Source organism: Peromyscus leucopus, chromosome 1 (assembly GCF_004664715.2).
Source record: "Peromyscus leucopus breed LL Stock chromosome 1, UCI_PerLeu_2.1, whole genome shotgun sequence".
In the NCBI taxonomy this organism is placed as follows: domain Eukaryota; kingdom Metazoa; phylum Chordata; class Mammalia; order Rodentia; family Cricetidae; genus Peromyscus; species Peromyscus leucopus.
Genome location: NC_051063.1, coordinates 147421424 through 147446440, shown reverse-complemented (window position 1 = coordinate 147446440; position 25017 = coordinate 147421424). Strand labels below are relative to the sequence as shown.

At 51.7% G+C, this 25017-nt stretch overlaps 1 protein-coding gene and 1 long non-coding RNA gene across 3 annotated transcripts in view; one reads left to right on the top strand and one right to left on the bottom strand.

Moving 5' to 3' along the window:
* Positions 1–535: 535 nt before the first annotated feature.
* Positions 536–2682, bottom strand: LOC119087703. Its single transcript, XR_005091207.1, has 3 exons — positions 1920–2682; positions 1514–1631; positions 536–1294 (listed from the first exon to the last, which is right to left on the bottom strand). It is a non-coding gene; the product is annotated as an uncharacterized LOC119087703 (long non-coding RNA).
* A 5092-nt stretch (positions 2683–7774) lies between these two features.
* Pcsk6 (proprotein convertase subtilisin/kexin type 6) overlaps positions 7775–25017 on the top strand; it is a 192111-nt gene continuing 174868 nt past the window's right edge. For both annotated transcript variants that reach the window (XM_028872818.1, XM_028872817.1), the window contains exon 1: positions 7775–8079. In XM_028872818.1, the coding sequence (XP_028728651.1) occupies positions 7804–8079 (276 nt within the window). In that variant the 5' untranslated portion in view covers positions 7775–7803. The remainder of the gene's footprint in view (positions 8080–25017) is intronic.

Below are 25017 nucleotides of genomic sequence, written 5' to 3'. Positions count from 1 at the left end.
AGCGGAGTGCAGAGGGGGAGTTTTCTGACAAACCTCCAACATCCAAATGGGGACGGTGTCTGCCACCCGGAGTCACTTGTATGTACTAGACATCCAAAGTCACCAGAATGAGAGATCACTAGAAGAGGGACAGCAGAGGAAGACCACCAGGGCTTGGGGCCATCCTGTGCCCGCAAGGATCCTGTGCCAGCCTCAGAGGCCCTAAGGAGAACGAGGAGATCGGGCTGGGCAGACGAAGGTGCCAGGAGTCCCATGAAGATCAGGCTTCAAAGATGGGGGGTGGGGACAGTGAGGTGGCACAGCCTGTAAAGGTGCTTGCCACCAAGCCTGATGACCTGAGTTCAATTCCCAGAGACCACAGAGAAGAAGAGGAGGAGGAGGCAGAGGCAGAGGCAGGTGGATTTTTGTGAGTTTGAGGCTAGCCTGGTCTACAGAGCTAGTTTCAGGATAGCTATGGCTGTTACACAGAGAAACCTTGTTTCGGGGGCGTGGGGGGGGCGGAGAGGAAGAAGAAGAAACCTTTGGCCTCCACACCTGTACTATGGTGTGAGTCCACATGTGTGTGTACACACACGCACATACATACATACATGCATACACACTGGAGTTATTACCACGGAGGCTGCTGGTGATGAGTGTTGAGGGCTCTGGGGGTGGGGCCTGATGTAGGTGGGTTTAAAGTCAGAGCAGGGGAGAAACCGACCCGAGGGCAAGGCATCTTCTCCAGGACTGTTTACAGAAAGGGAAGGGAGAGAGCAGGAGATATGTGGAAGAGAGGTTTTCAATAGATGTCTATGAGCACATGGGGCAATCTAGCAGAAGTTTTGACATAAAGAAGGCATGTCCTCAACAGGGGTAGGATTTGAATCCAGAGCAGCACAGTAGGGAGGCGAGGACCCATGAACCCCTACAACAAGGTTTGGGAAGCCAGAGCCTGAGGCAAGGGACCATCTCCTGAGAACGACGGAAGCAAGGTGTTCAGCCGGGAGTGGGGGTGGGGGTGTGGCGCTGGAGGGGCTGAATCAGCAGGAGAGCCAGACTCCGGTTCCACTGTAGGTGTGTGAGAAGGAGAGAACATGGGGTGAGGCTGACCAGTCAGGGTGGTTCTGCTTCTTCCCCGCCTGCCTTCAGCAGCACAAGGACAGCTCCTGGGTGGATGCGAGGCTCACACAGGGGAACAGACTGGTGCTTGTTTGTCCAGACACCTGGGAGCTCCAACAGAAGACACAGAGTGGGGATGCCGAAGGGGCTGTAGGGCAGGGACAGTGGGCATCCTTCGATGGTGGGGGCTCTCCTGCTGAGGGGAAGGAAAAAAGAACCAAGTAAGGGCTGCACGACACCAAGCATGGTTCTCTGGAGGATCAGGACAGCTTTGGAGATGGGCAGGGCGGGAGACAAAGACGTTCCCTGACTTGTGATTTCCTTGGGGGAAGGACTGAACTCATGGAACCTGAAAAGACCCCAACCAACACTAACTTCCATTGTATCCACCGCATAGGCCCGCACCAAGCACCTCTGACAGCTGTGGACACACTGGGCTTCTCTTTGCAGACAGAACTAAGCTTCCGGTTCTTCTCGTGACGTCACTTATCACTCCCACTCAGTCTTCTGCGTGGCTCCGTTTGTCCTGCCTGGAAAGCAAGCCCAAGTTCTGAAGTTAACTCACCTGGGAAAACGCATGGGCATTAACTGGGAACCCAGTCTGGAATCAAGGCGTCTCTACAGAGGAACAGGGGATGCATCCTGCAGCTGGACCTAACGTAAATACAGCTAGATCGTCACTTGGCCATCGTGGGGTTGGGACACTTGGAGAAGGTGAAAGCTGGTTCTGTGGTGCTGTTTGGGCAGTGTTTCATTTTAATAACACTTGAGGCCGGCTCCCCCCACCCCCTTTCCCACTCCCTTGGTTCTCGTCCTACCCATTCCTTCTTCTTTCCCTTCCTTCCTTTCGAGAAACATTTGTCGGAGCTTGCTGTTAGCTGAGCAGAATCTAGACGAAAGAAACACAATAGAAACAGAGAGGGGAGAGGGGAGACAGGCTGGGTCTCCAGCCACCTTCAGGCTGCTGCCTGCTCTTGCTGACTTCATTTTTCTTTGGCTCAATCTAGGGCAGCAACATGCTGCAGGGTGGAGAATGCCCCTCCAGGAGAAAGCCCAAGATGATCAGTCACAGCAACCCCGAAACTGGGCTGCAGGAGGACAGCCTGTGACCTAGGCCTGCCCAGCGGTGCCCAAGGGGAAATGGGCTGGGGGGGTGTGGTTCTGCTCCTTCAACAGGCAGGAGCTCACACCTGCCTTCTTCCCTTGGAGGCTGTGAGAGGAAAGGATGCTCCAGTCTGTGGCAGTCACTTAGGAGGCAAAGGACAAAGCCAGGTGAAGTATAGAAAAGCCATCGTCAGTCTCCTCCATGTCACTGAGGCTCTGAGTTGCCTATTGGTGAAAGAGTGAGCTACCTCACTGTGCTTCCTTCCAATGGCCATTTAAGCATTCTGTAACCAGAGGCGTCCTAATCGTTATGGGGGAGGGGGATCAACATTGTGATTTTCTGTCACTCGTAGCTCTGAGCCTAGAAAATCCTACAAGGCAAAAAGGGAACACATTGCAGAGCCTCTTTTAGGAGGAGTGTCTTAGACTTTTGAGTTTTTGTTTTTTTAGTCTTTTGAGACAGAGTCTCTCTGTGTAACAGCTCTGGCTGTCCTGGAACTCGCTCCAGGCTAGCCTCAAACTCCACAGAGATCTGCCTGCCTCTGCCTTCTGAGTGCTGGGATCAAAGGTGTGTGCCAACATCGCCTGGCAACCTTGAGTTTTTTTGACACTCAACTTCTACATGGTATTATGAAAGGAGCCCCAGGATATTAGTTGTAGGGTCCAGGATAACTGTGTATCCAGGGAAAGCCATTTTCAGGGGGCTCTTCCTCAAGAACTTTAAGGTTCAGATACAAAGGGAGAATCAGGTGGGGCCAGAGCTGTCTGCTGGCCCACGAGAGTTCTATGGATGAGGGGAACCGAGCTTAGGGGGCTGGGAGGTGGGGCTGTGAGGGAAAGAACTTTCCCCCATGGAGCAGGGGAGAGCTGTGTGTAGGATTCCCAGTGAAAAGGAGAGAGAAAAAATATAAGCTGGTAGAGAAGTGGATGTGGCTAGGGGAAACCTTGGGCCTAGGCAACAGTTTTTGGGGACCCTGAGGCGGGGAGAGCTTTACCCCCATGTCTCAGGTCCCTTCCTGTAGTCATGTCAGTGTTTCATAGTGGAGACCTTTGATGTTTATCTGGTCTCAAGGAAGTATGGTTTGTTGGGAAGTGTTCAAGCCCCCCCAGGTATCTTACCTTTGAACACAGAGCAGCCTGAAGCATCCTGATAGTAACAGAATAGGTAGCATTTGACGATAAAACCAGTTCAGAAGGAGCCTTCACTTTGCAGAATAATCACAATCAATTTTGATGGAAAAGAAAATAAGCAAGAAGGAAGATCAAAGCTCTGTGGAGGTCAATAGAAGCCACAAGGAGGAGGGAAAAGCAGGTACGTTTGTGACAGTCCCACGGGTCTCTTTACAAAGGCACTGACACCATGTGTCATCAACACACACACACACACACACACACACACACACACACACACACACACGTGTCCAAGTGTCCATGCACATGTGAACGCATATGTGTAGAGGCCAGAGGCTGACATTGTGTTTCCCACAATCGCTCTCCACCTTATGTTTTGAGACAGGGTCTCTCCCTGAACCAGGATCTCACCAAGTCAGCTGGCCTGGCCACACAGCAGGCACCAGAGAAGCCAGAGAACCCTCCAGACTGCCTCCCACTGCTGGGCTACAGGAGAATGCTGCTGGACCCACTTTTTATTTTATTTTATTTTATTTTATTTTTAACATGGATGCTGAGGATCCAAACTCAGCAAGCACTCCATTCATTAAACCACCTCCCCAGCTCTAAGGTGTTATGAAATAAAGTGTCAGAGGCTGGAGAGAGAGCTCAACAGTTAGGAGAACTTCCTGCTCTTCTAAAGGATGGGAGTTTGCTTCCCAGCACTCATGTTGGGTGGCTCACAACCACCTGTAACTCCAGCTCCAGGGAACCCATTGCGCTTTTCTGGCCTCCACGGGCACCCTCGAGTATGCGTGCACACACCCACATGCATACGTAACATAATTTAAATGAAATAAATACTCTTAAAATAATAAGAAGGAAAATATCCAAGGTGGCAAGTGTTACAGGAGACAATGCAAAGGCTGCATTGTTGGTGTGGAAGAAAATGGGGAAAAAACACTGTGCAGACTATGCAAAGAGGGGTAATGAGGAACCCTGAATCCTCTGCCTTGGTCCTGATAGAAAAATAGAAAGAAGTGCCCTGGTTACCCCTAGCTCGTTCTCAGTCTGAGATCATGCTACAAAGGTCTCCAAGGGTCCTCAGGAGCTTGAGGCCCCAGGTCATAAGCCCTCTCTGGAACAACTCAGTTTCAGACCCAGCCACTGGTGACAGCCAAGTATCAACCATGAGCTGTTCTCCTGGTTCTGAATGTTAAAAACCTGAAGATATGCAAACCGGGCCTTGATACAGATGGTACACTCTGTGCCCGGAGCCTAGCACAGGGAAACAGGGCAACCCCAACCACTGTGCCCCACTGTGGAGTGCCTGGCACCCAGCAGAGCATGGTCACCACGGCTGTCTAAAGCACTTACTGGGTACCAGGTGCTGGACAGAGGGCTCCACACCAACCAGCTCCTGTCGCCCTCACAGTGCCCTCCACAGGGACAGCAGCGCCTGCCCTTTACAGCAGAGGAAACCGAAGCGACTTGTCTGAGGTCACACACCCAGTGAGTGGTGTGGTGAGCTGGGTGTTGAGTGCTCACTCTCCTCCAGACCCCGAAAGGTGCTGCCCATGTGACACAGAGCTATCATTCTGGCCTGTAGAAGCTAGCATACTCTCAGAGGTACAATTTGGCAGTCAAGTTTCTATCACTTAATGGAGAGAATTCTGAATCCCAAGAGGCTGTGCAGCCTTGACTTAGGGGGTACAGTGGGCCCCGCTAGGCAGCTCCGCTCTTGCTGTACAGGGACCCGAGACAGGCATAAGGATACAATTCTGGCTGGGTGGTGATGGCGCACACCTTTAATCCCAGCACTCGGGAGGCAGAGCCAGGCAGGTCTCTGTGAGTTCGAGGCCAGCCTGGTCTACAGAGCGAGATCCTGTCTTGAAAACCAAAAAAAAAAAAAAAAAAAAAAAAAAAAGAATACAATTCCATAACACCTCCTGGTGGTCTTCTGTTTGGGAAAACATACAAGCATTTTCTAACTTCAGAGACATGGCCATCTCCAGTCACCTTTCTAGTCCGTGTCCTGTCCTTCAGCAGCCTGACTAACCTCTATCTAAAAAAGCAGCATATGCACCCTCCAACCCTCCCACCCCCTTAAGCCTGGAAGCTGTGTGCACCTCAGGGCCATCTGGAGAGCAGGGCTGAGTGAGTAATGAAATCCCCTCCCTGCAGGAAGACAGGCAAGTTTTATTACAGATCCTATCTCAACTCAGAGGGCTGGGACACTCCCGTGATTGAGTTAATCCTGTCACCGCGTAAATCAATAGGAAACTCACAGGAGGCGATTTGATTTAGGATGTTCATTTGGGCAAGCTGGTCTTCTACAGCCACGCTGTGGCCCAGGTACTTCTACAACAAGCAGAAAGTTTAGTCCCAACGGACCAGCCTTGTTAATCAAATAAAGTCGGATCCCTCCACGTACAAAACTCAGATGCGTTTTCATCTCCTCTCAGTTCAGTATGTTAAATCCCTGAATCTACCAAATTATTATGGAAAACCCATATCCCTGTGTGTCAAGGGGACTGCTGTGAAGGGGGACCCCTCCTGGGAGCTCTGAGGTGCTCCGTAGCATCTAGACTACAAGCAGCATGCAGGGTCTTCAAGCAGGCCATGCTCTTGAAGTACAGCACAGGATCCAGGATGAGGCAGAGACAGGCTGGCCCATGAGGGCCAGAAAGGGGACTCAGGCTGTCCAGGTGAGTGTCTGAAAAGGAACAGGGTGAGTCCCCTGACTCCACTCTCCTCCATCCAGTGGTTTCTCTGAGGACAGAGGCAGGCTGGCGGCTCTGGGTACTGCTGTTGTCCGACTGGTGTGGCCTGTTCTCCTCTAGGGCTGGCCACTTGGTGTGATGGCCTCACATCTTTGCAGCAGGCAGAGCGCCAGGGAGCACCCAGGCCTTGACCCAGGGCCTTGTGTTTCGCAACATAGGGTGGATTTGGCTGGGGACAGCAGGGTCAGTCATGGTCTGGGGAAGAAGAGGGAAGGCCCCAGGTGCTAACAGGGGCCCTTGGCAGGAGTCCTGTTAGCATGAATTTGGCTTGTCCTTGCTGGGCCTCTCCGCATACTTCCTTCCCTTCTAACCTTCATTAGGGTGACTCGTGCTTGTAGAAAGGAAGAATCATGTGGGATATAAAACCCAAGGACTCCTGAAAGGGATGTTGGAAAGGGCTTCAGGTGGCCCTGGGTAGATCCTGCCCTCTGTCTACCCTGTATTCCTCTCGCTTCTGTGGGATCTACTTGGCTATAGACTCGGGCAAGTGAACCTCCAAACGGCCGCAGAACGGGAACCAGCTGTTCTATGAACCTGAGCATTGGTGAATCCGCTTCCTTCCTGCCTCAAGGCTTTCTCTGCCTTGCTTTGTTGGATTTTGTTTCCCGTTTCCCTTCCTGCATTAATCAGGCTGAAGGTTTGCTTTCTGCGTGGGGTCAGCTGGGACCAATGGGTCCTCCGAGGATGGCAGCCACCCTAGCCTCTCATCATGACTTGTTCTCAGTGTGAACACAATTCTCCAGGCTGCTCCAGGAGGAAGAGTGAGGATGAGTCAACTCACTTTCCTACTGACTGGTCCTAGCTCAGTGGGTACTTTTGAGAGTGTACACAATCTAGTGAACGCCAACCACGTGGCAGGCCCCGGGCTCATCCAAACAAACATTATTGTCCGCTGATGGCAAGGGAAGAGCTGACATCCTCAAAAGAGCCAGATGGGTAGATGCTATTAGTACCCCCATCTTACAGGCCAGCAAGGACAGAAAGGTGCCCAAGATCACACAGACACGAAGTGGTCGGTCAGCCACGGGGTTCACCTGCCTAGCCTTCCTAGCCTTCAGCCCTGTATGGACGCTGTGTTCCCAATACTCTCGCGGACTCCAGCTAAGTTCGCCACATGCCCTTTGTCCATTCAATATGGTCTTCAGGTCAGGCCAGGTCCTGGGACACCCCAGCGTTTCCCTGGCATCTTTCCCCCCCCAAGATCCGGCACATTTGCAAGTTCACTGCCGAAAGCTAAGTTGGAGCAAGGCTGTCTAGCCTTGGGGACCCCAGCAGGTGAGTTCAGCCTCCAGGGGCGCAACCAGTAGAAATGAGCCGACCTAAGTCAACTCCTCGGGGATATGGGAAACTCACGTGGGATGCCCAGGGCCCTCCCGGCTCCTAGCAGAACGTGCGGGGCCGAGCCTGCCACTCCGGGCAGCGTCGTGTCCCGAGAGAGCCCCCAAAGTCTCGGGTCTCCCCTGCGCCGGCCCCCACGGCTGCTGGCGGGCCGGGAGACAGCCGCACGAGCGCGGGCCCAGGGGCGCCACCGGGCCGCGCGGGCGGGAACGCGCCGCGGCGGCCTCCTCCTCCTCCTCCTCCCCGGCTCCCGCCCGCGGCGGCGGCGGCGGCGGCGGCGCTTCCCCGGCGCGGAGCGGCTTTAAAAGGCGGCTCCCCACCCCCCGGCGCACTCGCCGCTCGGGCGCCGCGCGAGCCTGCCGCTGCCATGCCTCCGCGCGCGCCGCCAGCGCCCGGGCCCCGGCCGCCGCCCCGGGCCGCCGATGTCGCGCGAGGCTCAGGGGCCGCCGGCCGGCACGGGCTCCCGCCGCTCGCACTGCGCCCCTGGCGTTGGCTGCTTCTGCTCGCGCTGCCCGCCGCCTGCTCCGCGCCGCCGCCGCCGCCGCGCCCCGTCTACACCAACCACTGGGCAGTGCAAGTGCTGGGCGGCCCCGGCGCGGCGGACCGCGTGGCTGCGGCGCACGGCTACCTCAACTTGGGCCAGGTGAGTACCGCCGGCCCCGCGCGCCCCAAACTTTCCCGGCCGCCGGCGGCCACGCGCGAGGGGGCGCCCTGCCAGCTCGGCCGCCGGCGGCGCCGCGTGGGAAGGCGGCCCGCACCGCTGGGGACGGCGGGGGCGCCCTGCGGGGACTCGCGGGGACTGCCGAGGGACACTCGGCGGGGAGGACGTGGTGGCCAGCGTGAACGGTCACTCGGGAGGGCCCGAGGCCGTGAGTTCCCAGGCAGTGTCGCCGGGCACTCGCACTCGGAAGTGTGGCCTCGGAAGCCCTGATCGGGCACCGACACCTGCCCAGCCGCGCTGGAGCGGGCGCCCAAGGGGTCGCCGCGTTCTGCCCACCCGCGCCATCCTCAGCGTCCACTCAATTCCCGGTGGTCTCCGAGCCCTGGCTCCGCCTCTCGGGCCACTCTGCCCTCGACGGGTGGTGCGGGGACGCCGGGCTAGGTGCGTGCGCCAAGGCAGTCAGGCGCTGGCTGGTTGGGCGACTTGAGCGTGGCCGGCAACTCAGGGACTGGCTTTTCCTCGGTGTGGCGCGCTGGTGCCTGTGCCCAGAAGTCAGGTTTGGGTCAGGGAGCAAAGGGACCCAGAAGCTGCCGGATGGTTGGAGGCTGGACTCTGCACTTAAAACCTCTCTAGGCAAAGAGGATGGTTGCTTTGCGTTGGGCTCTGGCTGCAGCGAAAACGGCAGCTCTTGGCACAACTAGCTGCATGACCTTGGACACGTCACTTCTTGACTTGTTCATCCGTAGTGGTAGTGACTTTGTACTGCCTCAGGTGGTTGAGACTACCCGGTGATGTTCAGAAGCAAGGCGCTAGTCATGAAATGCCCTTTCTCCCACCCCTGGAGGTGTATAGGTTGGCTGTCACTTATCCTGAGAGAAGCCAAGTTTGGGCACTAAGTCAGTGCGGCTCCCAAAGACTGCCAGCATAGGGCTCTTTTTTCCTGATGGAGCCCCGCAGAGGGGCAATGGAGCAGGTTGATCTCGATTTATGGCCCGTGGAGGGCCTCAGGAGGCCCAAGTGTGCCGTCCCACTGGGAGAGAGCTCTCAGCACCGTTACAGATCGACAAACTACACGCGCAGGAGAATCGAGTGAAATGAAGGGAGCGTGGCCTCATAACTCAAACTGCAGCACCAGGCTGTATTAAATTTAGTTTCATCATTATCTGTGACAGAAGCCAGCAAAGTGTGCCGTGGTCCTGATCAAAATGACATTTCCCCGGCACTTGATGTGAGGTGGAAGGTCTTCTGGAAGGGGAAATTCTGCTATGTGAAGTCAGTTCCCGAGGCAGGTCAGAGTTTATCCAAAAGGAATAACTGGCTTTTTGTGTCTTCAGACATCCTAAGAGCTAAGATTTTGCCTTTTGGTGGCCCTGGCTTCATTGCTCTCTGTCGCTGTCAAATCTCCAGGGCCGATTGTCTGGGTTGAAGACAGCTCTCCTGTTTGCTTAAGGCTCCCGACTCCTGCCATTCTTTATTCTTCTGCCCAGGTGGCCCAGCAATTTGTCTCAGCTGAAAGTGCTTCTTAAACTGGATGGTAAATTACAAAGTGCCTGCGATTTGGGTTCCTATAATTAACTGAGCAGAGAGGAGGCAAAGTTGAACTCTGAGCTCTACATTGCAAGAGGCAGAGAGGCAGTGAGCGCTCCCTCGGACGTTCCTGGCCCCTGGGATAACCTTGTGCACCCCTTGGCTTTGCGGGCCTTTGGATCTGCTGTGTCTCACTGAGTCGCTTATGAACAAGGTCCGTGCTCCTGATTTTTGCCTGTGGGCGAGAAGGTTCTTGAGGCATGCATCCCATCACCCTGGGAATGTTGGGTGGCCCCTTAGGTCTCTCTGGACGGTGCGGTCACAGACTCCACACAGCCTGTCACTCAGCTCGGTAGGCCTGGTGCTGAGAGGGACATGATAGGGACATTTTCGAACGGAAAGGTGGCTGGGTTGGCGGCAGGAGCTGTCTTGGGTGTAATGACTCAAGGAAAGCCCTGTCACTCTTCCTTCCCAAACCTGCTTTTCTCTCCGCACTTTTAAGTGCACAGCTAATGTGGAAAAGGGCCTGGAGCTTTCCAGCCTCTTTTTTTTCCAGCACCTCTATCTACTCAGTAGGAACTCTTTAAAAACCTTATTGCCATTTTCAACCAGGAGACTCATTTGTGACTCATAAATAAGACGTAGATGTGTTTAGTTTTGCTTTATAGATGAGTCAATGCGGGTGGGGGCCAGGGGAGGGGGCTGTTTGTGTACAGCACACGGTGGCCGTGTGTCACCACTGCCATGATGATGACCACTTCTGTCTCTTGGTGCATTCTCTCCACGGAGATCACCTCTGTGCGATTCTCTCCTCCAAACCCTTAAAGGGCATTTGGTGTTCTGTTCTCTACCTGCCCGAGTGGCAGCCTTGGTTTTCTTGTCCATCCATCTGGCTGTGCCCTAATGGGATTATATTGCTAGCAATCCACGGAGCCTGCTTAATGATCAAAGGAATTTATTTGGGGGTTAATTCGAAAGACAGAATAAGGGAATTTGTTGCAGGATCCTGGAAAGGTGAGGCATGGTCCACCGTGGCTCTCTGGTGAAACCACAAGGTAGAGAAGAAGAGAGCATGCGTGCATCCCAGGTCTTAAGGGTCCTCCAGCGGCCACACCTCGGGGACATGTACCTCAAGGTCATAGGCAGGTGTAACAGCTACCTGCTACCTCACTGGGGGTGGCGCTTCAAGGTGGGGCTCAAACAGCCACCCACTATAGTGCCCTGACATTCTCGCTGTCAATTCTCTACTGTCAATCAATTGATAACCTGATTTGATTTATTTAACACAATCCACAGGTAACTTAGGCCAGCTATTAGTCACCTTTCTCAAATTACGGATCTCTTTCAGTCTGATACAGGTTCTGTTCCTTTCCATTAAAAAATATACATCTAATAAAGACAAGCTAGCCACAGTTTCCCTCTCCTAGCATCTTTCCAGACAAGGCAACAAGTTTGTTTTTTAACACGAAATACATACAAGTTATGGGCCAGCGAGATGGCTCAGTGAAGGTAGAGAAGCTTGCTGCCAAGTCTGATGACCTGAGCTCAATCCATGGGACCCACGTGGTGGAAGGAGAGGACTGACTCCCCAAAAGGTGTCCTCTGATCTCCACATGTATGCTGTCGAGTGCACACATGTGTGCACGTCTCAGCACACACTAAATAAGTAAATGAAATAATAGTTTTGAAAAAGTAAAAATTACAGAGTCAAATATTGCCGTTGAGAGTTGACAAAAATATGTGGATAATGGAAGGGAATCTGGAGATTAGCTGTAAGAACTCATAAGAAAGTTGAATGGGCTGCTAGAACACTGACCACCTGTACCTCGGCAGACAGAAGACAAGAGAAACTGTAGTTCATCCCAGCGTAAAAGCTGTGAGATCCTTCGGGGTGAGTTATTTAAAGGAGAGAAGTTATGGAAAGAAGGATAAAGTGTTTTGGGATTTTGAGGTGCTGGGGATGGAGCACGCCCCTAAAAAATTATCCCCCCCCCAATTAATCCATGAATCCACTGTAATTCCATAAATCCTTGTGGGATTGAACTGTGTGTGGAATCTACAAATGAAGTATAGAATTCATATGGCATAGTGAGGTCCAAGAGTCCCTCAGACCAGTCTAGGAAAGGAGAACAGGGAGGGGCACTGACCCAGGGATGGTCCCGCCCACCCGTAGAATGGACTCAAAGCCAAGGGTGTGTGGGAGCCTGTGCATGCCAAAGGAAGAGTTACAGATGGAGGAGGAAAGGTGGACCATTTAGTTAATAAGTGGTTCTGGAAGAGCTGACTGTCCACATGGGTAAACAATTAGATTCTTAGCCCACGCTATACAAAGTTAAATTCTAGATGGGATTAGAGACTTGAGTGCCTATAAGAATTTTAGAAAAACATAATGGCCTACCCTCATGACATGGGCAAAGGAGGCGGTAGACTAGGAAAAGTAGAGAAGATAACAAAAAAATTAGAGCACAAAAATTACTTTTTTTTTTTTTTCGAGACAGGGTTTCTCTGTGTAGCTTTGCGCCTTTTCCTGGAACTCACTTGGTAGCCCAGGCTGGCCTCGAACTCACAGAGATCCGCCTGGCTCTGCCTCCCGAGTGCTGGGATTAAAGGCGTGCGCCACCACCGCCCGGCCTCAGAAATTACTTTTAAAGCTATAAGTTAATGAGAAAAAAGATAAACGCTCAGTGGAAAAGCAGAGAAATGGGTGAGCAGAGAAAATGAATGGCCACAAAAAGAGGGGATGCTTAGGCTGGCTGGGAGCTGCCGGAATGAGACAGTGGCACTATTTCACACCTATCAGATTGGCAAACCCTGTCCGGTGTCAAGTGTTGGCAAACATGTGGAGCCCAGAGACCTCTTGTTGTTACTGGTTGAAATTGGTATTTACCTTAGAGAGCATTTTGGTTCCATGGTGAGACATGTTGCACCCGCTACCCTGTGTCACCCCTCGTACTGGGGAAACTTGCTGTGTGTCCAAGAGACTATGAGGAGAATGCCTATAGTGACTTTCTTTTAAATACACACATGAAGGGAAAAGCAGCCTAAACATCCCCCAAAGAGGGAAGAAGTGACTCAGAATAGTCACACTAAGGAATAACCAGACAGTGGTTACGAATTCATAATCAAGATATGTATGTATGCCGTTCAGCCAGCATCGCGTTTTAAAGGCAGTTTCGGGTGCCCAATATTTATGTGAGCTTTAAAAAAACAAAACGTACTGTATTGTTGGTGGATGAATATAAGGATAGCAAAAATTTAGAAGCCCAGGTAGCAAAGATCTCCTTCAAATTCTAGTTTATAAAGACTTCTAAGAAGGGGAGGGTTTGTAGCTTTCTTAATCCTTTTTCTAATTTTTAAAGATTTTTACTTTATGCATGGCAGCATTTTTTGCATACATGTATGTATGTGCAACATGTGTGTGCATGGTACCCATGGAGGTCAGAGGGAGGGTGTCATACTCCCCTGGGACTGGAGTTACAGTTGGTTGTGAGGCGCCTTGTGGGTGCTCGGACCTGAACCTGGGTCCTCTGGACAAACAATGAATACTCTTAGTCGAATTCTCAAGGTGCACAAATCCTCTGTGGCCTCAGGGTTCTCATCCTTGGTCTAGACTGCAGGAAACAATGCTTGTGTGTGACATGGACAGACTAGACTTCTTGTTCTTCCCTAAGCAAGACAGAGCTACTCCTTGCACCGGCCCACGTGGGATTAGGTGTCCTGAGTAATCGAGGGATGATCTAAAGCGTGTGGGAGCATGTTCTTTACAAATAGCTATCATTTGTGTAGGGAGGGGAGCATCCTTGCTCATGGTATCTGTGGGTACCGCAGAACAAGTGCACTTAAAGAAGTGGGTCTGGCTTATATACAAATCGTCTTCGGGCGTTTTACATTTTCCTCCAAGTCGGAATACATTACATACGATGCTGCATATGTTCGCTTGCAGCATGCATGCATACATGCATACGAGTCCACATATACATCTACACATAAAATGTTAAAGGGGGAGAAAAGGAAAACTGTCTATCAGACTCACATGCCACAGTGTTCTTGGATGCCAGAAGCACATCCCTGGACACCGGAGGTGCCTTTGGGCCTGGGTTAAGAAGCCCCTACTTTGAGCTGGGCAGTGGTGGTCCACACCTTTAATCCTAGCACTCCAGGAGGCAGAGGCAGACAGATCTGAGTTCAAGGCCAGCCTGGTCTACAGATTGAGTTCCAGGACAGCCTGGGCTACACTGAGAAACTCTGTATGGGGAGGGCAGGGGCGGGTGGGGGAGCCCCTGGTTTAAGACCTCCCAGGCAGGGCTCATCCACTTGTCAAGGAAATAGTGACTCAGTGAACATAAGGCCTGGCCGCAGATCACAGGGTATTTGGATAGAGCGGCACCAAGCACTCTGGCTCCTGGCCATTGCCCATCCCCTTTACCATACTCCTTTTTTCTTCCCCCTGTCTCCTGGCAGAAGGTCCCTCATTCCAGCCCATGTTCATGGTTACCTTTGACACCGAAGACTCCTAGACAAGGCGAGTTCTTTATGGGCTGGGCACGCAACACAGTTTTCTCTGCACTTGGACCTGCGGCTGGGCATCCGCAGCTCTGGGAAGTGATGTTTATCTGAAGGGTAACACTCTGACACCATGCTTCCCCTTGTTTTTTTGCTTTGCCTGGGGTATTGAGCTAATTTGTTAGTTCTGAGTTTGAACATAAAAAGAGCAGGCTGGCTGCCAGGGCCCTAAAAGATCTAAGAGCCTTAAATGATTTTGAACTTGCCCTAAATAGTGTTCCTTAAAATAGCTAGTGAGCAAGCCATCCCTGCCTGGCCCAGAATTTCAGGTAAGCCTGTGGAATCCATTTGTCAGCAGGGGAAAAGTGTTGCGCTGTGGACAACTTGTGCTCACGACGACGAAGAACCAACTGGAGCCTTAACCAGGTGTTAGAATAGCGGCCCGGAACTGGTGCCGGCCAAAGCACGGGGGCTTGGTGGGCACAAGGCAAAGCCCACAGTGCCGATCGTCTGGGACTTAGTTCTTGAGTACTGCTTTTTGGTCACAGGTTGTCTTGGTGTTATGCGCAGCTGGCCTGGGAGAGGACCTAGATGTGCCCCGGGGACCCAGACAAGACTGGGATTTTTGAGGCTTGTGTTGTACGGTCTCACTTGGCGTCTCTACCGAGTGGATGGGGCTTTGATGGACTAGACTGCCCTCCTGGGTCACTGAGGCTGAGTGGACAGCAGTGACCGGAGCTGATCTGGCTAGAGCGTGTGGAGTCAGGAGGGCCCCAAGTGGCAATGTCCAAAGGCAGACATGGAATGGGGCCTAAGCAGCTGGCCAGCTGACCAGCCCATTGGAAGTGTTCAAGTGCTTCCCAGACCGACGCCAGGGAGCACATCAGAAACGCAGCGGTAGACACAGGGCAAGGGAGCCTGCAGACACTGGGACCTCAGTTTGCCTTGCATTTTGGGTGGCCATAGGACCACACAGGGGCTGGTCAGACACTGTTTTCCAGTGTCTGGCCCTTCCTTGCTGTTCGGGGAACATCCCCAGCTTGTTTGGGTCTCTCGGCCTCTGCAAAGACAGTAATTTTTTGAACCCTCCTCAGCCTAGCCCAAGCTGACCGGAGCGTCCCCTCCTCCCAGGACCTGCACAAAGTACTTCTCTGCACCTGTTGCTCAGTGCCTGTCATCTCCTGGCTGTCAAGACTGCTCTGTGACCTCGGGGCCGACCAGAAGCCCTGGCATGTCCTCAGGCTGACGTTTCTTGTGTGGGTGTCCTTGCCTGGGGAGCCTGATGTCAGCCCTGTAGGGAGATGTCATCTCCTGGCCATGAGGCATTTGGTCCAATGAGTCTGACACACCCATGATTGGCAGACCAGGGCCCAAACCCACACTCAGTGGCTCATTTTCTACTTTCGTCGCCCTTGGCAGGTGGACCCTGTCTCTGCTTCTCAGTCAAGGGCAAGTCACCCTCTCACTGGAAGCCTTAGGATTCCTGACGAAATAAACAACGGAGTGAGTGTCTACAATCAGTGTTTCTCCTCCTTTCTACTGGTACTCCGGTGTGTGTACACAGATGCACTGTGCTCTGTGTTACCTGTGTGTGTACACATGCACTGTGCTCTGTGTTACCTGTGTGTGTACACACGTGCACTGTGCTCCATGTTACCTGTGTGTGTACATATGCACTGTGCTCTGTGTTACCTGTATGTGTACACATGTGCACTGTGCTACATGTTACCTGTGTGTATACACACGTGCACTGTGCTCTGTGTTACCTGTGTGTATACACACATGCACTGTGCTGCGTGTTAACCTATGTGTGTACACAGATGCACTGTGCTCTGTGTTACCTGTGTGTGTACACATATGCACTGTGCTCTGTGTTACCTGTGTGTGTACACACGTGCACTGTGCTCCATGTTACCTGTGTGTGTACACAGATGCACTGTGCTCTGTGTTACCTGTGTGTGTACACACATGCACTGTGCTGCATGTTAACCTGTGTGTGTACACAGATGCACTGTGCTCTGTGTTACCTGTGTGTATACACACATGCACTGTGCTGCATGTTAACCTGTGTGTGTACACAGATGCACTGTGCTCTGTGTTACCTGTGTGTATACACACATGCACTGTGCTGCATGTTAACCTGTGTGTGTACACATATGCACTGTGCTCCATGTTACCTGTGTGTATACACACATGCACTGTGCTGCATGTTAACCTGTGTGTGTACACAGATGCACTGTGCTCTGTGTTACCTGTGTGTATACACATATGCACTGTGCTGCGTATTATATTGCACTGTGGACAACTTGTGCTCACGATGAAGAACCAATGAGAGCCTTAACCAGGTGTTAGAAAAGTGGTCCAGAGCCGGTGCCAGCCAAAGCACCGGGGGCTTGGTGGGGACAAGGCAGTGAGTGGGCTTCTTAGCATCGAAACCTACATCTCTCTGTGGATTTTATTTTATTTATTTATTTATTTATTTTGGTTTTTTGAGACAGGGTTTCTCTGTGTAGCTTTGCGCCTCTCTTGGAACTCACTTGGTAGCCCAGGCTGGCCTCGAACTCACAGAGATCCGCCTGGCTCTGCCTCCCGAGTGCTGGGATTAAAGGCATGCGCCACCACCGCCCGGCTCTCTCTGTGGATTTTAAAACACTAAACTTAGTCTCTCCAGCCCTCAGGTGCTGCACTCAGTCACTCTAACTGAACGCTATCAAGTGGGTACTTAGCTGTAAAGCTCACCTTCTTGTGTCCTCATTTCACAGAGGGGCCTTCCACTCTGCTGCCTGAACTAGAGGCCAGGAGCTGCCTCTGGCTCTGGTTGCTCACACCTGCCCTCTAAGGGATCTATCTCATCACTGACTCTGCTGCTCTGGCCGGCCGCTGTGCGGCACAGGCCAGGTTCCCCTAGCCCACGGGCCTGCATACCAGGGTTCCACCCCAGTTCCAACTGCGCACCTCAGAACCCCCTCCTTCCCTTCACTCCCAGACGTCTCTTTCAGCTTCCCCATGCTACCCTCTCTGCTCGGGGAGACCTCACCCCACTAGCTCTCTCTCATCTCCCCCAGCTCGCCTCCACTGTTGATTCGGTCAGCAGCCCTCCCAAGTGCCCTCGCCCAGAGGACTTATCTGTCTTCTGGGCCCCTCATCGCCGCCATCATCCCTGATGACGATGGTCTGCTGGTTTGTCTGCCGTTTAGACGCTGGGCTTTCTGGTGAGTCTGAAGTTGCTCCTCCGGCTGTTCTTTCTCTGAGGTCAGTTCCGATTCTACCACTGTCTCTGGTGACTGAGAAGCAGCAGCCTGTGGGTTGGGGACGTGTGTTCATTGAGTGAGTCCTTGTAGGGGTTGTGAGCCTTTGTAGCTGAGCAAGGTCAGGGCCCCGCTCTTATTTTATTGGACATCTCTCCCACTGCTTTTTTATTTTAATCTCTTGCTTTTCAAATTCACTCAGCCCTGTGTGCATATATGGATGAGGACTCCCTCCTGGGACACTGCCCTATGCTTCTGGGTCAGGTCAGCTCCACCCTGAGCTGAGAGCCCCATGTCCCCTGGCAGTGCCTGGGGTCCTGCCATGCATGCCTCCCATCCCAAAGGTCCTGTCATTCCATCGAGTCCCACATCTTCCCGGGGTGTCCTCGGGCCGCGGATGTGAGGACTCTGGAGACAGTGCTGGGTGCTAGGCCTCTGTCTGGTCCTGCAGGGAACCAGGATGAATAGCCATCAGCTGTTGGGAGCCTCACACTCCGTGGGATGGGGATCAGCAGCCTTGGGTTCCCATAGTAACCAGCCCATCAATGCCCTCAGTGTCGAGATGGTGGCACCGCCGAGGGGAAGAAATAGTCTCATTGTCTCCCCTTTGGCCGCTCGGGCACAAACAAGCCGCACCCCGCCGGGCCCTGCAGTGCCCTGAGACTCCAGCCAGATTTGCTGCCCTGCAGTGGTGCGCTGCACATGTCCCCTGCTGAACTGGGCCAGGAAGGGGCCATCACTGTCAGCTCTTGGACCCTCGTGGGGGCTCTTGAATTTCTGCCACTGGCCATCCTCAGTAGTCCTAGAGCCCTTGTTGATTAGGGCCAACTTCTCAGTGGCCAGCCAGGCCACTCCTGCCACAGGGTAAACAACTCCCTTGTGTTTCTGAAGGAACCTGGGTTTCCAAACTTGCCCACTTCGGTTTCCAGTCATCCTGGTGACAATCTCAGAAATGGTCACAGAGCATCCTTCTTGCTCAGGAGAGGCCTAGGTTACCTGTGTGATCTGATCACTGGCAGTGTGTGTGTGTGTGTGTGTGTGTGTGTGTGTGTGTGTGTGTGTGTGTGTGTATTGGGGGAGGGTGCCACTATATAATTCAGAACTCTCTCCAGAACTCCTTGGGGTACCCTATACCCCCAAGCCTGCCCCCCTGCCCACCTTGTCTCTTCCCCTGCCCTCCAGGCCGGAAACCAGGGTATTTCCTTGGATTTTTCCCTTCCCTGGTATTGGCAGCCACTAGGTACAGCCCCTGCCAGCCTGCTTCCAGCTGCCTCTCACCCCTTACCCCACAAGCAGCAGCCACAGCCCAGGCCAGCCCATGCTTACACTCTGCTAACACCCGAATGGCCTTCCCTGACTCCTTTCTCGGCCTTGACCCCCACCACCAACCAGAATGTTCCAGAGCCACAAGCCTCACACTGTCCCTTCTCTGCTTTCAAACCATCGGAGGCTCCTGTGTCGCGTGGCACACACAGCCCTGGTGAGGGGCCTGCCTGCCCCCTGCATGATCTCCAGCCTAGCTCCTTCCTCCTCGCTCCCGCAGTGCCAGAACTTTGATGTTCTGGAAACCTTACCCAATGCTCCGTCTTTACATCTGCTGTTTGTTATTGCCTGAATTCTCCACGTGATCTACCCCGGAGAACCCAACCACGTCATTCTCGAGGGCTGCTTGAAATGGTCTCTTCTGACCTGTCTACTGCTGACAGGCTTGAGCACTGTCCACCATTGTGTCCAAGCTCCATGAAGGGCTTGGTCACAGTGTGTGAGGGTGTCTCTTCTCTCTGGACTGTAGTAATAGCTTAAACTCTGTGTCTCCTCAGGACCTGGCCTGCTTCCTGGCACACAGGCTCAGTTAATCTAAAACCTCTACAGTTTATTTTTAATTCCAGGAGTTGGGGTTTCTTGACTCCATTCACGGAGAACATGATATTGTCAAAACTGCTGTTGAATTCTAGGTTTGGAACTGTCAGGGCCATGTGTGGGTTTCTATCCTGTGACAGCTCTTGGTACCCTGCTGTTGGGTGGCATGGTCTCCAGGACTAGGTCTTGCTCCATGATTTCAGCGTCATCTGCAGAGACTTAAAAATCAAGGTCAAGGAATAACCTCAGCTCTTCCCTGCCCTGTGGCCACTACAGGGCAGTGCCAACACCTCTGGCAGGACCCAGGGTCTGAGACTAGTGTCCCAGAGCAAGGGTGAACCCAGGGAGAAAGCAGCAGGGCCAGGAAGTCGAGGTGGAAGAAATCATGGAGGGCAGGAAGGATGGCATAGAGAGAGTCTAGCCCGCCCCAAGCCTCATCGGGAGTCTTTTGTGAAAGTTTCAGTCCAGATCCCAACTGCACTGTGCCTCAGGTGTGACTGTGTTTAGAAGGCAGCTTAGTCAGTGGATGTCACTCCCACCACGACTGTCACCATCCAGCTTTTAGCTGGTCTTTACGAGCCACCAAAAACTGCTGGTAATGCTGGGACTCCCTAGACCCCTGATATTAACTTCCCTATACAGCTGAGCAAATTGACCTCCTCCCCCACCCCCACCCCCCCAAGGTTGAGTAATTTACTGCAGCTTAGTGGATGCCAACTCAATAGCTTGGCAGCCTGACTGGTAGGAAAGGTACAGAGAGAAGGTGATATACGAGCCGTTGGGGGCTTGAGTCAGGTTTTCCAACCAGAGAAGAGCAGAGGGTTGCAATCCAGGCAGGAAGGTTGGGGAGGAAGGGCGGTGCCCTGGGAAGGTGCCTTTGTGACCCTGTTAAGTGAGGGTGCCTTGTGCTTGGGATCCTCCCTTCTTATCAGGCCTCTGGCCCAGAATTTACATCAAAGGCTTATCTATGCAGGAATGAAGGCAGACCAGCATCGCCTAGGATCAAACCCCGGGCCTTACACATGCTAGGCAAGCACTCTACCTCTGAGCCACACCCCAGCCCTAGACCAGCGTTTCTACAGTGGATCCAAGAGTTTCAAGAGCAGGGAAGGTACCCTCTCCAGCCTAGTGTATACCCTCCCAGCCTAGTGTCTACCCTCTCCAGCCTAGTGTATACCCTCTCCAGCCTAGTGTATACCCTCTCCAGCCTAGTGTATACCCTCTCCAGCCTAGTGTATACCCTCTCCAGCCTAGTGTATACACCCAGCCTAGTGTACACCCCAGCCTAGTGTATACCCTCTCCAGCCTAGTGTATACTCTCTCCAGCCTAGTGTATACCCTCTCCAGCCTAGTGTATACCCTCCCAGCCTAGTCTATACCCTCCCAGCCTAGTGTATACCCTCTCCAGCCTAGTGTGTACCCTCTCCAGCCTAGTGTATACCCTCTCCAGCCTAGTGTATACCCTCTCCAGCCTAGTGTATACCCTCTCCAGCCTAGTGTATACCCTCTCCAGCCTAGTGTATACCCTCTCCAGCCTAGTGTGTACCCTCCCAGCCTAGTGTATACCCTCTCCAGCCTAGTGTCTACCCTCTCCAGCCTAGTGTATACCCTCTCCAGCCTAGTGTCTACCCTCTCCAGCCTAGTGTATACCCTCCCAGCCTAGTGTCTACCCTCTCCAGCCTAGTGTATACCCCATCCTAGTGTACACCCCATCCTAGTGTATACCCCATCCTAGTATACACTCTCCATCCTAGTGTACACCCCATCCTAGTATACACTCTCCATCCTAGTGTACACCCCATCCTAGTGTACACACCCAGCCCAGCAGACCCTAGCAGTCTCCACTACAGTGGTACTGAGCATCGGAGTCTGGAAGTAGAACCCTGGGGAGGAAAACCCCGTGGGAACCCAGGGCTGCACTGAGGGCGGCACAGCCGAGCTACAAAGCCCTATAGTCTTCCTCTATTACAGCAACACAATGCGACCAATAAAATAAAAAATTTAAATGCAGAGAAGATTGGAAACAGAAAACTACAGTAATCATCCATAATTCCACTATCCAAAGGTGATTACGGTGAAAATTTGGACCATATCCTTTTGCTTTGTTTTTTAAATCTTTGGTGTGGGTATGTGTGTGGGTTTGGATGTGTGCATCCCATGGCACATGTGGAGGTCAGAGAACAACTTCAGGCATTGCTTTTCAACTTCCACCTTGTTTGAGACTGGATCTCTTGTGCACCATTACGAATACCAGGTTAGCTGGCCCAAGAATACCCGAGATGCTCGTATCTCCAGCTTCCGCCTTGCTGTAGGAGTGTTGAGATTACAGGTGGGCGCAGCCTGGTGTGGGTTCTGAGGATCCAGACTCATGTCCTCACATTCACGCAGCAAACGCTTCACCCATGGAGCCATCTTTCCAGCCTTTCTGTAATTTTTGTGACTGTGTGTGCATAGGCACACATACTTGTGCTAATGTGTGTGCATACACACACTCCTCTATACACAGATGACTTCTACAAATAGACTGGTTACTTTTAAAATTATCCCTCCTAAGTTAGTAGCTATGCTCTGTTGTAATTTTTAATAGGTGGTATGCCATTGTGTGGCTGGCAGGTAATTTGCTTTGCATTTCCATGACATTTAGGTCAAGGGATTCTTTGTGTTGGGAGTGCTTGATCTAGAATGCTAGGACCTTGTGGGGAGGTGGCTCCACTGCTTCCCTGTCCCCACTGACCAGCCCACACCACTGTTGACAGATGTCCTGCCCCACTTTTCTGTCCTTGTAGAACTTAGAAATATTTGTTTAACTCATGATATTATTGAGATTTTTTTTTTTACTTTTAAAATATTACTGGGCGCTGTAGAGATGTGCTGTGGAATAATCCTCTTGTACCGTGTAAAGAGTTGTCACTCGAATTGGTTTAATAAAATGCTGGTTGGTCAGTAGCCAGGCAGGAAGTAAGTATAGGCAGGGTGACTAAATTAAGGATGATGGGAAGGAGAAGGGTGGAGTCAGAGAGTCACCAGCAGATGCAGAGGGAGGAGATGAACACACCATGCTAATAAAGGTACCACCACATGGCAGAATGTAAATAGAAATAAGGGTTAATTTAAATGACTGAGTTAGCTGGCAACAAGCCTGAGCTATTGGCCGAGCATTTATAAGTCATATTAAGCCTCTGAGTCAATTATTTGGGAAATGGCTGTCAGGTATTTGGGAACAGGTGGGTGGAAGAGAAATGTTCAATTGCAGAGATGAATCAGTTGTTAAAAGCACTGGATGCTCTTCTAGAGGACTCAAGTTTGATTCCCAGCACCCCCATGGCAGGTGACAACCACCTGTAACTCGAGTTTTGGGAGATCTGATGCCCTCTTCTGATTTTTGCAGGCACCAGGCACATGTGGTGTCCAGACACAGATGCAGACAAAACACCTATATGTATAAAATAAAAAACAAATGAACATACAGATTTATTTTTAAAATTTATAGGACTGGAGATAGCTCAGTGTTAGAGCACATGCACTAGGCCCTGGGTTCAATCCCCCACACTGAAAAAAAAAAAAACCTTACTAATGCCTTCTATAGTTACTTTTCCACCACAGAGTTTAAACAGCGCATGTGTATAAAGAGGAAAAACCCCCAAATGTCCTTGCTGTACTCATCCCTGTTGTTCCTTCCTCCTGATATCACCACTGTTCACATCTCAATATATGTTTTTCTGTTTTTATTTCTTAAAAAATATGAACATGTGCACACACAGAACACTTGACTTAGATCCAGATAAGCGTTCTTTTAATACCCAGCTTTCTTAACCACTGGTGAGCTGCCTGCTTTCTAGGTGATATCAGTAGCTCTATGTTATTTTTATGGCTGCGATAGATAATCTTGTTGCACTGTTTACCTTCGAATCTTCGTTTGCCTTACCTCCATGCTACCATGATCCTTCTTACTCATTCCTTTCTGGGCACGTGCATGAGAATTTCTCACGGGACACATAATAGCAAGAACAGATAGGATAATCAATGAGAGTCACAGACATCTGTTTGGTCCTGGCTCCGTGGCAGGTGATTTTCCACCTGCTCATCCTTGTACTGACTCAGTTATCTTCTCGGAGACCCTATGAGGTAGGTGCCGCCATCCCCATCCTACAGACGAGGGAACTAAGACGCAGAGAAGTAAGCTCCATAGCTTCACAGCTTGTGAATGCCGGAGCCGAGATTGGATTAAGGTGGCCTACCTCCAGAGAGTGAGGAGATGTGTCAGCGTGTGCATGCATGCCACCTTGCGTTGGGCATTGGCTGTCGTTCCCAGCAGGTGGATGATGATTGACACTGTCTGTAGAAGGTGTGAGAAGGTGTCCGTCGCCCATTTGGGGTGAAGGTGGTCTCCTGCTGTACTTACAACCCTACTGTGTAAGATTACTTCCATTGGCTTTCTTTGGGATTGCAACTACAGTCAAATACCTCTTCTCATATCTGTTCACCACTCTCATTCTTCTCTGCATCGCTCATTTATAGTCTTTGCCCAGTGTTTCAGGTGAATTGTCTGCTTTTGAGCTGGGTAATTTCTAGGTATACTCTGTGTATTTTGAGAATTAGTACCTCCCTCCTTTTTTATTTATTTTTTTTAGAACATTGCAGCAATTTCTTTGAGCCTTGTTCGGTGGGTTGGTTTGTTTGCCTGTTGTGTTTTGAAATAGAACCTAGAATGCCACTGTTTGCAAGGCCCGCCCTTTGTGTATTTCGGGGATGAGCAGGTCTAGGTCCCTGTCTACAGCCAACAAGAACTTAAGTAACCACTGAAGGGGAGCATCCGGAGCTGCTTTGGGCAGTAGCAGGGACCAGGAACGTTTCACCTGGGGTTTAGGGAAGGCTCTGTGACCAGTAACATCTGAGGGCCTCACAGAGCATTTTTTTTTTTTTTTTTTTTTAACAGAGGAGCAGGACAGAAGGTAGTGTTTGGACAATATCTCACTCAGCATCCCATTTAGAAGCAATCCATTCAGAAGCAATTCATTCAGAAGCAATTCATTCAGAAACATCCCATTCAGAAACAGAGAATCTCAGGAAAGGACTCCCAGGGAGCAGCCAGAGGGAGTGGTGAAGAGGGGTCGGGATGCTGTTAGCAGAGCCTCCCACTGTGGAGAATGCAGCCTCATTGCCTCATTCTGGTGCCTCCAGTGGCCAGGTGGTGCTGTCTAGAAGGCTCAGCCATCCCAAGCACAGGCAGAGCAGGTGGAGAATGGGCCACTGGAGAGATAGAAGGGAAAAAAAATCAGCTAGGTAAGAGCAAGGTTAGATAGAGAAAAGTTCTGGAGTGGGGGAGGGGTTTAGTGGAGGATGGAGAGATGGCTCAGAAGTTAAGAGGACTGACTGCTTTTCCAGGGGAACCAGGTTCCCACATAGCAGCTCACAGTCATCTGTAACTCTAGTGCCATGGGATCCAATGACCTCCCGGGCACCGGGGACACAAATAGTGTGCACAGACATACATGCAGACAAACCATGCATGCACATAAAATAATCTGCACTTACTGTGCAGTTGTGAGGACCAGTACTCCTGTAAACCATCCAGTTGTCCTGCAAACACCTGTGACTTTACCTCTGAGGGATCTGACACCCTCTTGACCTGCATTCGCTCATCACCAACACACACACACACACACACACACACACACACACACACACACACACACACACTACAATTTTTTTTTTAAGTTCTGTGAGATGTACGCCTTTAATCCTAGTACCCAGAAGGCAGAGGCAATGAGTTTGAGGCTAG